This window comes from Sycon ciliatum, chromosome 8 (genome assembly GCF_964019385.1).
Source record: "Sycon ciliatum chromosome 8, ocSycCili1.1, whole genome shotgun sequence".
Classification (NCBI taxonomy): Eukaryota; Metazoa; Porifera; class Calcarea; order Leucosolenida; family Sycettidae; genus Sycon; species Sycon ciliatum.
The window spans coordinates 18787429-18800781 of record NC_088650.1 but is presented as its reverse complement, the minus strand read 5'-3'; the positions used below and the strand labels follow the sequence as shown (position 1 = coordinate 18800781).

Sequence of the window (13353 nt, the reverse complement as noted above, 5' to 3'; positions counted from 1 at the left end):
ATACAGGCTGGTCCAGGTCAGTCACGAATCGATCGACCGAAGCTGCGAACTGCGCGAGACGACTACGAAGTACGATCATATTCGAGCCGTTCTTACAAAATAATCGCTTCCACACACTTCGCAACTGAACTGTCCAAAAGCAGACAGGGCAAGTAAAGCCGCATCTGCCTGGTTTTGGCTTTCGACCATCTGATCAAGCACGTGAGTTTCTTTTGCACTGTCGATGTCTGTACTTGCTTATGCTGCATGTGTGTGCTGTGAAGCGAAATAATTATTTCGTTTCTGAGGTTGGCACATTTTATGTTGGCACCACAACCGTACTCGAAGTAATAGTACTCTGTCACCCTGTCAGTGGTTGAATTGTTCAGGATTTTCAGGGGAGAACACATTTGGACACGATTCACTAGTATTCGTACGTCACTGCAGGAACGATCGGCATGAGTAGCGCGAGCCTTGGCTCCTATTACCCAGCGACGTTGTGATCAGTGGCGCTGAGATTTGAAATACAATGAATGATAATTGTTTAGTGCGGGCTTTCTGTTGAGCTATTTGAGTACAAACCTGTGCATTCAATCAACCCAGCTCTAGCTGCTAGAGTTGGTCACGCTAGTGTGACGTCACCAGCATGGCCTCAACAGCGCCGCCACGTTCTCTGCCGTTTGCTGTGGATGTACAGGGATTCGACCAGACACGGTTGAAGAAGCAGAAACCGCCGCGCGTACGCAGCAAGCCACGAGTGCGCAGAATGGCGCGGGCCAGGCGCCATGACCCGAACAAGGAGACGACGGCGGACATTGCCGGCAAGCAGGCGCCGAACGCGGCCGACCAGCTCGCCTACGAGATGCTGGTGCAGCGAGTGCGAGCGCACCGCGTGATCCCGTTCATCGGGGCCGGCATGTCCATGCCCTCGCTGCCCAGCTGGTATACACTGCTGAAGGAGGTGGGAGAGAACCTCGGCATCACGCTGGACCCGAGCGCGCCGGGCTTTGCGCCCATGGTGGCCACCGAGCGCCTGAGGGACGAGGTGCACAAGCGAAACGCGCGCATAGCACGCGAGGCGGCCGCAGCTCCGCCGCCGCCGTCGTCGTCATCCCAGTCGTCATCATCCAGCGGCGGGTCAGCACGTTCCGGCAAGCGTACATTGGAAAGGTATTGCGCTTATTGTATGACCAATTAAAGTTAACGACCCCCGGATTTTTGTGGGTTAGTGAGGTGAAATTCTAACGTATTCCGTCTTAGAACCGGCAAATGACTGTACAGGTCCATATCGTTTTGTGCATAACGAACTCAAATGTTAACGAATTGTTTATTTAATTCGTTTAAATCGTAAAAAACACAAGAGAGCTTGGAAGCTCAGGGCCCTACGCTATGCTTTACATACATGTTATTACAAGGCCGTCACAGCCGGAGCGGCTGAGGCGGCCGTTTTTTTTCTTTCCTTTTTTTCTTTGGAGCACACTGCAACTAAGCGCGAAGATCGCAGCTCAGCCCAAACGTGGCAAATAATGAAGAATCCTTGTCCCCGATCGTGGTTTATTGCAGAATCAAAAAAAGTCTCTCATTGCACTAGTCACACTGAAATGGCACTAAGTGCCTGAAAATGCTTGCAATTGGCTTCAATTTTTGAAATTTTTTCCCTAAGGAGGATAATGAAGAATTCTTGTCCCCGATCGTAGCGTCTTCTTGACTTGTTGCAGAATCAAAAAGTCTTTCATTGTAGTTACACTGAAATGGCACCAAATACCCAGAAATGCTTGCAATTGGCTTCAATTTTTGAACTTTTTCCCGGGGAAGGCCCCCGGACCCCGCTTCCATGGCTGCCCCACCTCCAAAGTCGGTGCGACGGGCCTGTATTAGAACTGATGGAAATGTTTTTTCTATTGATTGGCGACATCATTGTATTGCAAAAACGTTTCAATCAGTTTGAATATGAGTGGGAACACATTGACTAACACGATACACAAGCTTATCGAAGTTACTCACGGGGGGAACCGGGAATATTCATCACAATTACCGGTAGTGAGGTTAGGAGTTGACTCGGTAGAGCGGTGGGCGTGGGTTATTAAGAGCCAACGTTGGGCGCCAATGTTGACAATCCTTGTTTTTACCCCTCGGACTGAAGTCAATCTCCTTGGCGCTGGGCGTGCCGTTCTGCGCTACGCCAACAGCAAAGCTCGACGGCGTGATGTCTTCATGCAAAACGCCGATGCTATGTAGGTACACCATGCCCTTGGCAGCGTCACCTAAGAGCTTGATGCGCAGGCAGAAGCACCTATGACTAACACGATACACAAGCTTATCGAAGTTACTCACGCGGGGAATTGGAAGGAACCGGGAATATTCATTACAACTACCGGTAGTGAGGTTAGGAGTCGACTCGGTAGAGCAGTGGACGTGGGCCATACTTCACAGCATACCGGTGCATGCAGATTTCTCTCAGGATGCGACGCTTGACACGCGGCGCGCTATCTGGACACTCGTAAACAGTCAGTTTGACTGAGGCCTGGTTCGACAGACTTGGCGACAAGGATCTCTGTCTTAGCTCGCTTGACCAGTATCGTGTCTACACTACGTAACACTTGAATGCTCGATGCACTGCACTATCGGCCTGCATGCATTCCCTCGATACACTTCGCATACATACTCATTCGCTTGATGGTACGGGACAGGTACGGGATAGCGCCAGGCATGCCGATGGCACAAACAAAACAAACAAACAAATAAACACAGAATTAAAGCTGTGTGGACCCTGGCTAGCGCCAGACGTTACTGAAGTAACGTCTTCTGCATAGCTACGGGAATTAAATGTTCTTTAACATTACTGGTCTTACAGTATTTGCATCGGTGTCGACAATTCGTTTCCCTATGTATTATGTGCATGTACATGATTTGTGTGTGTACGTGTGTGTGCATGTGTGTGTGTGCGCGCATGTGTGTGTGTGTGTGTGCATGTGTAATTGTGGGCCCGTTGCAGGCAAAAGTCGCGCGTCGTGTCGAGCGACTTGGCGGATGAGATTCTCTCCGTGTTCCGTACGTTCCTGAAGAAGCATGGGGATGACGTGGACAACATGCTGGGCCCCATGCTCCTTGCTGAGCCCACGCCTGGTCTTATCCATAACGACAAGTTAAAGTAAGAGCAATGCTTTAAGTACACACTTTTCTTGTCAATGTGAACAAAAATCATGGTTCACGGCGGGAGGCCGAGTTTTCCGCATCCGTAGGAGCAACGTGAACAAGCTGCTATTAAAAGTCTTGCTTACAAAACTAACAATAGCACTCATGGGATTGACCTATGACAGTCTTTGAGTGCTGGTCGTTGCGACTAGAGTGACAGTTGCATGGTCAGAGCGTATTCACGACTGGTTCAATATTTATTAATTCTTAGATTTCTGGCACTGCTACCACTGGAACGTACTGCATGTTGCTTGAAATGATGGCAATCCGTGGGTATCTGTGTGTGTGCGCGTGTGTGTGTGTGTGTGTGCGCGTGTGTGTGTGTGTGTGTGGTGTGCATGTGTGTGTGTATTTATGTTGACAAAACAGGCAGGCATTACAGTTACCCGTGTCGCTCATGAGCGGACCTTGGCCGCTGGTCATGACCACTAACTGGGACAGTTTCCTGGAGGCTGCATTTGAACTATTACAGGACGCAAACGGAGATAAGGAGCCACTTGACGTGTGGGACGCCGACCATCCAAGCTCTCAGCACTTCTATCGCCGTGCAAGCCGAACGATTGTCAGATACCGGGCCGATGTGCAGGAGGTATGGGATGAAGAAAACTGTCGTTTTTTCTGCTGTGATGGTGATGTGCGTGCTGATGTTTTTTCCGGTTTAATATAAAAAGGACTTGCTTGGTGCCGTGTTAATCACCATTGTATTCGACTTGAAAAGTTATGGTACGAAAGGCCTAGTCGAAACTACAATGGTTTCTGTGCTTTGTGTGCTGATGTTTTTCTGTTGCTACTGTTGCTCCAGGCTCATGTGCTGCGGGTACACTGTGTTCTCCGCTTTCTCCCTATACTCTGCAGGTGTTTGCCGAGCTACGTGCTGGACTCAACCCTCCGCGTCTGCTCAAGCTTCATGGCGATTTCACGTTGAAAGGGCGGCCAGAGCTTGTGGCCGGACACGCCGATTACCGTCGTCTCATGGTGCATGGTATTGCGTTCACTAGGTGTGTACTGTGGCTGTGTGTGTATGTACATGTGTGGCTGCAAATGTCTCTGTGTTTTCTTGCTGCACAGTGCCAAGTTGTTCTCGGACATTTGTAAATAGGCCGTAGCTAATCATGTGATCCGGTGTGCATAGCACTTCTCATGCTTGTCCTTTTCTCATGTTATTGCCGTAGAGCACACACACGCACACGCGTGTGTCTGCAGCTCCCCTTTGTCTTTGACTTTTGTGTGTGTGTGTGTGTGCGTGTCTGTGTTTGTGTGTGTTTGTTTGTGTGTGTGCGCGTGTTTGTGTGTGTGCGTGTGTGTGTTTGTATATATGTGTGCGTGCGCATGTCCATGGTGCGCGCGTGTGTGTGTGTGTGTGTGTGAGCATGTATGTGCGTGTGTTGGTATCGTCTATCCCAGATTGCTACAGTACATCTCGTCAAACTACTCGCTGATGTTCTACGGCTCCTCGCTCACCGACACTGATCTGTTGGCCATGTTGGACAGTCTGGTGGAGAGTTTGGGAGGGTATGTTCTAAGTTCTAACACTCCACACAACAAGTTTTGTCAGTTATGTCTATTGGTACAGGCAAGAGCCCATAACCCCCAGAGTGTGCAACGCGCGATAGGGTCTTGTCACGACTCGTTTTCAACATTACGTCATTTTCATGTAGCTGCGAAAACGAGTCGTGACAAGGCCCTATCGCGCGTTGCACACTCTGGGGGTTATGGACTCTTGGTACAGGTCCTTACCTTTGAAAATGGGCATCAGTGTCGACACAATAATAGAAAAGCTGACAGGATCGCTTTTCTAAATAACTTTACTTGTATTTGAACTGCTTTCATCCGTTTGTTGTCAGTGTTGCCGTCGAATAATGTCCTTAGGGTATAGTCAACCTTGCAAATAACAACCTCGGATATGGCAACAACTCGTGTATACTAAACAACCTCGGATATGGCAACAACTCGCGTATATTTTAAACAACCTCTTTCTTTCTGTTCCATCACATGGATATCTGATGTGGATGCTTACAGTGAGGTCGGGCCTCATTTCTGGCTGACGGCCGATGAGGTGTCCAACGAACGAGTGAACTTCCTTCGCCGCCACTACAACGTCTACACTATCCGTACTCCGGTAAGTTGACCATCTAACCCACCCAAACTCCGTGTAACACGAATAAGAGGATAAAAAAGTGTTTTACTCCGAGTTTCACGCATGGTCGCTTAGTGCATGAAACTCGGAGTAAAACACTTTTTTTCATCCTTTCACTCTTATTCTTGTTGGACCTAGCTCTGCCTTTCGGCATTGAGCACTCTATTGGACAGCCTGGAACCTCTCTGTTTAAATTTCGTGTACTTAGCTGGTGTCTAGTCAGCCTTGTTTCTTCACATTTATCTCAACTGTTTCTATGGAACTCGTACCATGATGAATGTCCCACGACAAGCATGGATTGCAGCTTCCTCAAACCGACCATGAAAGCTCAGCGCTAGCTACAAAGCGATGTGCTATTTTTCTTCAAGTGTGGCTGCGCTTTACTCCCCTCAAATCAGCTACTTTTAGTTCGTTCTTAGTAGGAACCGGAGGTTTTTTCCTCTGGTGAGAAGGCAGAATTGCCTGTGCTCTAAACGAATTCGAATGAAAGAAAGAAACAAACAAAAAGTTCGCGCGTCTACTTGAAGTACAGTAAAATCTGGTGTAAGTGACCTCTGGGTTTAGCGACCACCTGCTCTTAACGACCGCTTTTCCATGCACCGACAGTTCTACACAAACATACTGTGGGGCCTGGTTCTAAAGACCACCTGGCTTTAACGATCGCTTTTGCTTGCACCGTAGGGTTGTCGCTTAAAAACCAGGTTTTCTGTACGTGTACGAGTACAGTGTATGGCATTCCAAGATAGTAATTTAATACTAGTCCTCTCATCTTGTTGTCTTTCCCAAGTTGTAGTTTTACCTAAGTTTACGGTTTCATACAAATCGCCTCTCACAGGTTCAAACCCCGGACTCAGCAACTCATTCCTTTTTTCCTTTCACTGTAGACTCTGATGATGTCACGGCACCCATCTTGGATTCTTTATGCCATGTGCAGGCTTTCTGTTCTTTTTGTTGTTCTTTGTTTTCACTTCTCGAGTGTGGTTTTGGTTTGAAAATCATGGTCCCAGAAACTAGAATGGCACATAATGACAGTGCTGTTTTAGTTGTGGTTAGGAAACTATCTAACTTGTACATTAATAGAATGTTACAAGTGTGTTTCAAGATTTCCACCTCTGAGGTCACCATCTCATGGTGTTAGAGAGAGATAGAGAGGTGATAGTAGAAAAATCTGACATGAGGACTCCTGTGAAGTACATGTAGTTGCGTGCGAACGGCACTAGTTTACACAGTCGCGTTGCTTCGTTTCTGTGGTGTTGGCCCTCTCGCTTTCCTTGTAATGTTCTCACCTCTTGCCTCACACTTTCCCTGTACTGCACTCTTAAGTATGTTGCTTGGTGCAATGTTGCTGAACGTCACACCACACTGGGCTGATGACTCACAGCATGGCGATGTGTAGGTGTTTTTAGTCAGTGCCGCTTCCAACACCCAGGTTTCATTTATAAGATGGACGTCCGAATAATTTGGCTCCTACGGTTCATTCAGAAATTTGAGTGAGGTGCGGGCTTTTCCAAACCCAGTTTAGGCCGAGTTTGGCTGAAGAAATCTTTATCATAATTTGGCGAGCATGCCTGATTGTGTATCTATTTTATTTTCTAGACCGAGCCATTGCAAAACCTAGCTGCAAGGCCAGAGCTTTATTCTTGTTCTGAAAGAAGCTTTATCTTAGAGAGTGTGGCGTGTGCTGTTGCTAGCTGCTGTATTCTTTCAGCCGTCAAGGAAGTTGTTTATTGAATAGCTCCAAGCTCAAGCCTGGAAGAGATGGTGGTTACTTGCGGTTGCTGGCCTGCAGTTTGTTGTTGGTGAATGGTGTGGCCTGTATTTCTGATTCTCTGAGCCCTTGGTGTGTGTGTGTGTGTGTGTGTGTGTGTGTGTGTGTGTGTGTGTGTGTGTGTGTGTGTGTGTGTGTGTGTGTGTGTGTGTGTGTGTGTGTGTGTGTGCATGTGCACGTGTTCATGTCTACAGAAAGCATATCAGTTTAAGGAGCTGTCACATCTGATGGTAAGACTAAGAGAATGTATATGGTATTGTCTCCAAGTAACACAACAGCTCTTGCCTTAACTAATGCACTTGCCGCGTGTGATTAAGGTTGCATTTAAAAAATGGATTGAAGCATGTGCTTATAAGGAATTCTGATCTCTGGTGAACTTTGTTGTATGATGCTCGCACGTGTGTGCGTGTGTGTGCGTGCACGTGTGTGTGTGTGCGTGTGTGTGAATGTGTGTGTGTGTGTGTGTGTGTGCGCGCGCGCGCGCGTGTGTGTCTGTGTGCGTGTCTGTGTGCGTGTGTGCATTTGCTTGGTGTGCTCTGTGCTCAGATCGGTATTAGTAACAAAGGCTGGCGCGTGCCTGATCCACTGTCGTTCAACAAGATCTCATTCAATGTAAGTCGGCGGTGGACACTGTGCACTGTATTCACCAGTATTACCAAGGGTAGATAAACAAGAGTGTGCAACTCGCGGATGGGTAGGCCCACGGCGGAATTTTTTGTTGACGTAATCTTTTCGACAACACACGCGCTGCGAGTCTTTCGGAACGTTTTCCCTCGTGCACCTGGCCGGGCTGTACACTACAAGGTCGGTGCGCAGCACGTGCTCTCACACTGCTCTGCGGCGAAATGCGCGTTTCTCTGAAAAAAAAGGTGACGTCAACAAAAAATTCCGCCATGGGCGGGGGTATCTGCAGATTGTGCAGGAGAGATCCGGAGTTGCACACTCTTGTTTATCTACTCTTGGTATTACGGTATGCGGACTGTGCTCTCGTTACCCATATTACTACTATGTTGTTATTATCGACATGTTCGCGGTGAATCACGTACAGTCAAACCTCGTTAGGATGAACACTGATAAGGCGAACTTTCCATCAGTATGAATTGAATTAGGCCGAATCCTATGGTTGGCCAGGCATCATATCGAGTCAGAATCATTTGTTTAAGACAAACTCCTGTTCGGCGAACTTTCGTTAGGACAAACTAATTTCAAGTATGATTAGAAAAAATCAGCGCGTAGTACGAACTATGGGTCCACGTGCATGCGCTGGCTGTAGTTTTTTTCCGATGGTCGAGGTCTTTTGTACGGGCGAGACAACGTGCTACTGTTGTGGACGTGGAAATCCGGTCGCACGTCTAGCGGCCCCAGGGTGCTGGCCATGCAGCCGTGGGTAAGCAGTACACACATGCGCTACAGCGCCGCACCGGTCGCTTCGACCTAAACATGACTGTACACGCTGCATGCCATGTTCTGTACGCGCCAAGGGCACCGGCCCCTGTCCATCGACTGGATTTCCGATGTCCACGACAGTACAAGGCTGAAGACATGCTGTCATTGCATATTGTACTCACAGTGCATGTACCGTAAAGTCTTGTATAAAAGCCGCGGCTTCTTTGACTTTCTTGGTTACATTTTGCAGACTTCTATATGAGACAGGCTTCTATACAAGACAGGTATTTCTATGTATGTCAACACTAAAACCAGGCTTATGTGTGATTTGATGGGCCCAAAATTGCGGCTTCTATTCGAGGGCGGCTTCTATTCAAGTGCGGCTTTTATACAAGACTTAACGGTACCTGTTGCTGGCTTACACTATGAATAAATGCTTTACTGTACATGTGCCATGCACCTTCACACAAATACAATCCACTTGATATGCATATCAATTTTTTGTCAGATCTGGATAAGAAGAACTCCGGATAAGACAAACAAACGTGTTCAGTCCCTTGAAATTCGTCCTAACGAGGTTTGACGGTGTATACAATAGGGTTGGGTATAAGGATAAGCCCCTCATCGCGAGGAGAATTGTTATTATGCTATGGAAGTAGTCCGGTGTGATATGGGTTGTGCAAACATCGGTACATGTACAGTCAAATCTGCCGTTAGCGACCTCTGCTGTAGGCGACCATCTACCGTTAGCGACCGATTTTCCGTGCACCGACGGTTTCACATACAAACTGATCTGTCCAGAGCGACCATCTGCTGTGCGCGACCAGCGACCGCGATTTCATGCACGGTGGCTGCATTCAAATCTGCTGTAAGCGACCGCGACCCAGGTTCAGTAAGGTGCGAAACCATTGGAAACTGTACTTGCCAGTGCGCTGTCAACTGCAAAGTGTGAAAATGCGCTGTCTTGCAAGTGCGATCGACTGGCGCCTGGCCTGTACTGAGGCTGTGCTGTAGCTCTCAAGTCCAGGCAGTGTCGATCTACTGCCGTGTCGCATACGCGTAAGTAGGAATGTACGAGCGGGTTCTGGGCCAGGGGGCGCCCGGGTCCCAAAAAATGGGGTATTATTGAAAAATGGGGTACTAATAGTACCCCATTTTTGCGGTGAAAATAATTTTTGGCCCGGTTTTTTTGCGGATAAAAATATGTGCCAGGGGGTGCCCTGACCCCAAAAAATGGGGTATTATTGAAAATATGTGTTGTGCACATGTGGGTTTGAATCTCACTTTTTTGGGCCACCTTGCCCCGGATGGGAGTGGGTATAAAAAGTAGAATGTTGAATATGGTGTTTATCATGAAGTTTTTTCCGTGACCTACCCCACCTCCCCATGCAATTTTTCAAAAATGGTCCTGCTCGCACACACGTCAGAAAGGTCAGTTCTTGATAGATACGATACATGTCATTACAAAGAATAATGGAACGAACAGTGAATATCGCAATGGAGTGGAGGAGAAAGGTAGTACAATTCAGTTCTTGTTGTCCTGATTTCATCAAGCTGGTATTGGATGAGAGACCACAAAGTTTACTCTTCGAATACGTGTGAGGATGGATTCACCCATGATCTCTTCCGTGACACGCAGTACGAGGTGGAGTTGTCGGACGCTCTGATGTGCACCAATGGTTCCACCCAGTCAGCAATGGAACTGTCAGTCGACGACCTCCTTTGCACCGCCATCGTGTCAACAGTCGACTCGGGTAATTTGGAGATAAATCCATCGTCGCCGATGTCGATCGTACCAACTCGCACACGAATCCGCGTTACTCTTGTTGCAACGGCACGGAGTTGAACGGCCTTGGTACTACGTCGTACACGCACACGATCAACTCGAGAGACTTCATTTTTCGTTCACCTCCTTGACAAGTTGCATTACGTCGCTGGAATCCAAATAGGTTGCATCAGCGAAGAGGTCGATGATGTGTTGAGAGCACGGTTCGTCACGCATGTCACTAAGCTTGTAGAATGAGTGTCTACCATCAGTCCACCTTCGCAGTATGACACCATCATCAGTCTCACTAATAGTTCCGTAGTCCTCCACACCACCGATGACGATTTTAGGAAGGTGCTGTTTCCTATTCTTCACATTCAAGATCAGACTGGTGACCCTGCAGATAATATACTCAGCAGCAGTGAGTGGTGACATATCGAATCTTCTGGGATGTGCTATCATCGGGTCAAGATCCCTGGTTGTCTTGCTAGCACTGAGGCGACGGATTGAGAACTCTTCATTATCGCATGAAAATAAATACCATTTCTCTGCTCTGCACGTCTCAGAAAATGTCCACGCCATTTTAGCTTCTTCACACTGCAAGAAGGAGTCGATAATGAAACTGCAGGTTGAGACTACTTCACCTCGAGGTCAAAGTTCACGCCGCGATGACCTTTGTAAACAAGGCTACGTCTAGACGTCTCAAACAAGACCAAGGGGTCACGCCACGGGGAGGTGACGACCTTGGAGAACACGATGTGTTTCGAAAGCGGAAAGACGCCCCCGTCATGGTGAGTCTTTTTTGTTCGGGTTTGGAATCTTTCGACTATGATATCAGATTGAGATGTGAATGCCTTTCTTCTATTGAAAGGTCGATGAGACGGAGGATTTTTCTAGCTTTCTGCTCATATAATTCTTACTCTCATAGTACTTGATTTTCATATATTTTCAGGGGTGGAAATACGTAAGGCACACGGACCATGGATGCGCACATCATGGAGTGTGCATTGACGTCACAGTGGATTGTAGGATGCATCATGTACCACACAAACACACACACACACACATGCACATAATATACATACACTGTGCAATGACATCACAGCGAACTGCACGATCGGTGGATGCTATACATATACGGAATTCCGTGGTCTCTTCTCACACAGAGATGGTAGAGAGGAATTCAAAAGGAATCTTGGAAAGAGGACTCAACTGTCAATAGAGCGATATTCCCCGCTCGGAGCACGAATATTCCCCGGGTCTTGCGACAGAGTAAATAAGGGAGATGTTAGTGCTGATCACGCTCTATTTGGGATAGTACATGGGATAAATGGATTATACCATTCGTACTCTGTGCATACCGTACCCATTATATTTTCAATCGTGCTGACGCACTCATGAAAATATCTAGCGGTGTACCCCTCGTACCAAGAGTACATGTACTCTTGCTCGTACTCGTGGGATAATCGATACATGTCTTAGTGCTGATCGCGCTCTATTTGGAATAGTACATGGGATAACTGGATTATACCATTCGTACTCTGTACATACCGTATCCCTTATATTTTTCGTCGTGCTAACGCACTCGTGAAAGTGTCCAGCAGTATACCCCTCATACTCATGCGATAATTCTCATGAACGCCATCAGCTTGTACATAGCACTCAATCATTTATTTTTTATTTTTCATTATGAATGACATTGTGAATCATGACCGAAGACTGTTCACATCCTTCTTTGTGAGCCAGGTATTGAATTTATTATCTGTGTAGCCTTTCCATTGCACAAGACGTTGATCCTTGTTGTATTTTAACACCTTGTCGAATCTCAAACCGGTCTCTCTGGCGTGTTGCAGTTCTGCTTCGTAAAACGATCCGATGATGTGTTCTCCCATCAGATCACGAATCCTGTAGGTGTGTGGTGATGTTGATAGGATTTCATCCACCTCGAATACTTCCTCCGTCCAGTTCGCAGTGTAGCCCTTCTCGAAATGACGCTTAGATACGGTTAGGCGCACCTCGTCACCCACTTTGAACTTGGGTTTTGACTGCAGGGGGTCTTGTTGATCTGCATCTTTTGGTATTCTACCGTTCGATGCTTCGTGAGGTGTCATCCCAATGCTTCTATGCTTTGACTGGTTGTAGCGGTCTAGTAGATGAGGTAGGACATTGAGGTACCTGTTCGTGGATTTCTCTGTAAAGTGACGCCACATTCTTGCCTTCAACGTTCTATTGAAGCGCTCGACCACCACCGCTTTACCCTCGTTATGGGTGCTGTACATGATGACGTTGTGTTGTGATAACCATCTGACGCCACATTCTTGCCTTCAACGTTCTATTGAAGCGCTCGACCACCACCGCTTTACCCTCGTTATGGGTGCTGTACATGATGACGTTGTGTTGTGATAACCATCGTTTCATGGGGGCATTGTAGAATTCCTTGCCTTCGTCTACCCAGAGTTTTAGCGGTGTCCTTCCGGATGTACTGACAATCTTATCGAACGCATCTCTCACGGCGGTACCCGTCTTCGATTTCAAAGGCATTGCCCAGGCATAGCGGCTGTATAAGTCGATGACTGTTAGCAGGAATTTGATGTTCTTATTGCTTCGGGCAAACCGTTGCATATCCACGAGATCTGCACTCCATATATGGTCAATTGCTCTGCTCTTCACCTTGCGTCTTTTGAAATGCACTCGTCTGGGCTTGTGCAATTCGTTAGCCAGTTTCGTATGGAACTGTGCGGGTTCTGTCTTCTTCTTCCGTCTTCCATCCTGAATTGCCTTTTGCACTTTGTTGTCCCAAAAGGCTCCAGCACCTTCCAGGGCACCTGAACTGAGAACCAGTTGATCGTTTTCCAGCTTTTCGTCATCATCAAAGACTCTTCGGAAAATTCGAAGTGCTTCATCCAGACCATATTTGGAAAATAGCTTTCCCATCAATATGGCATACCATCCACATACTGCTGTGCTTCTGTCTTGAACGGCTTGGGTGTTGGTGATGATCTTACAGTCTGCGTAGGCTTCTTTAAAGAAATCGCACAGTGCAGGTTCAGTGTAATCTTGCTCCATAGTGTATAGACTGCGTCCGAAACTGTCGAAAACCAGGATCACGTTTTGCTCGCGACA

The 13353-nt window shown here is 47.4% G+C and overlaps 1 protein-coding gene across 1 annotated transcript; it reads left to right on the top strand.

Moving 5' to 3' along the window:
* Positions 1–298: 298 nt before the first annotated feature.
* LOC135823611 (uncharacterized) lies at positions 299–10311 on the top strand. Its single transcript, XM_065336457.1, has 9 exons — positions 299–1149; positions 2975–3130; positions 3544–3763; positions 4030–4172; positions 4579–4686; positions 5194–5293; positions 7274–7309; positions 7626–7691; positions 10105–10311. The coding sequence occupies exons 1-9, from the start codon at positions 626–628 to the stop codon at positions 10309–10311; spliced, it is 1560 nt and encodes a 519-aa protein (XP_065192529.1). The 5' UTR covers positions 299–625.
* The last annotated feature ends 3042 nt before the right edge of the window (positions 10312–13353 follow it).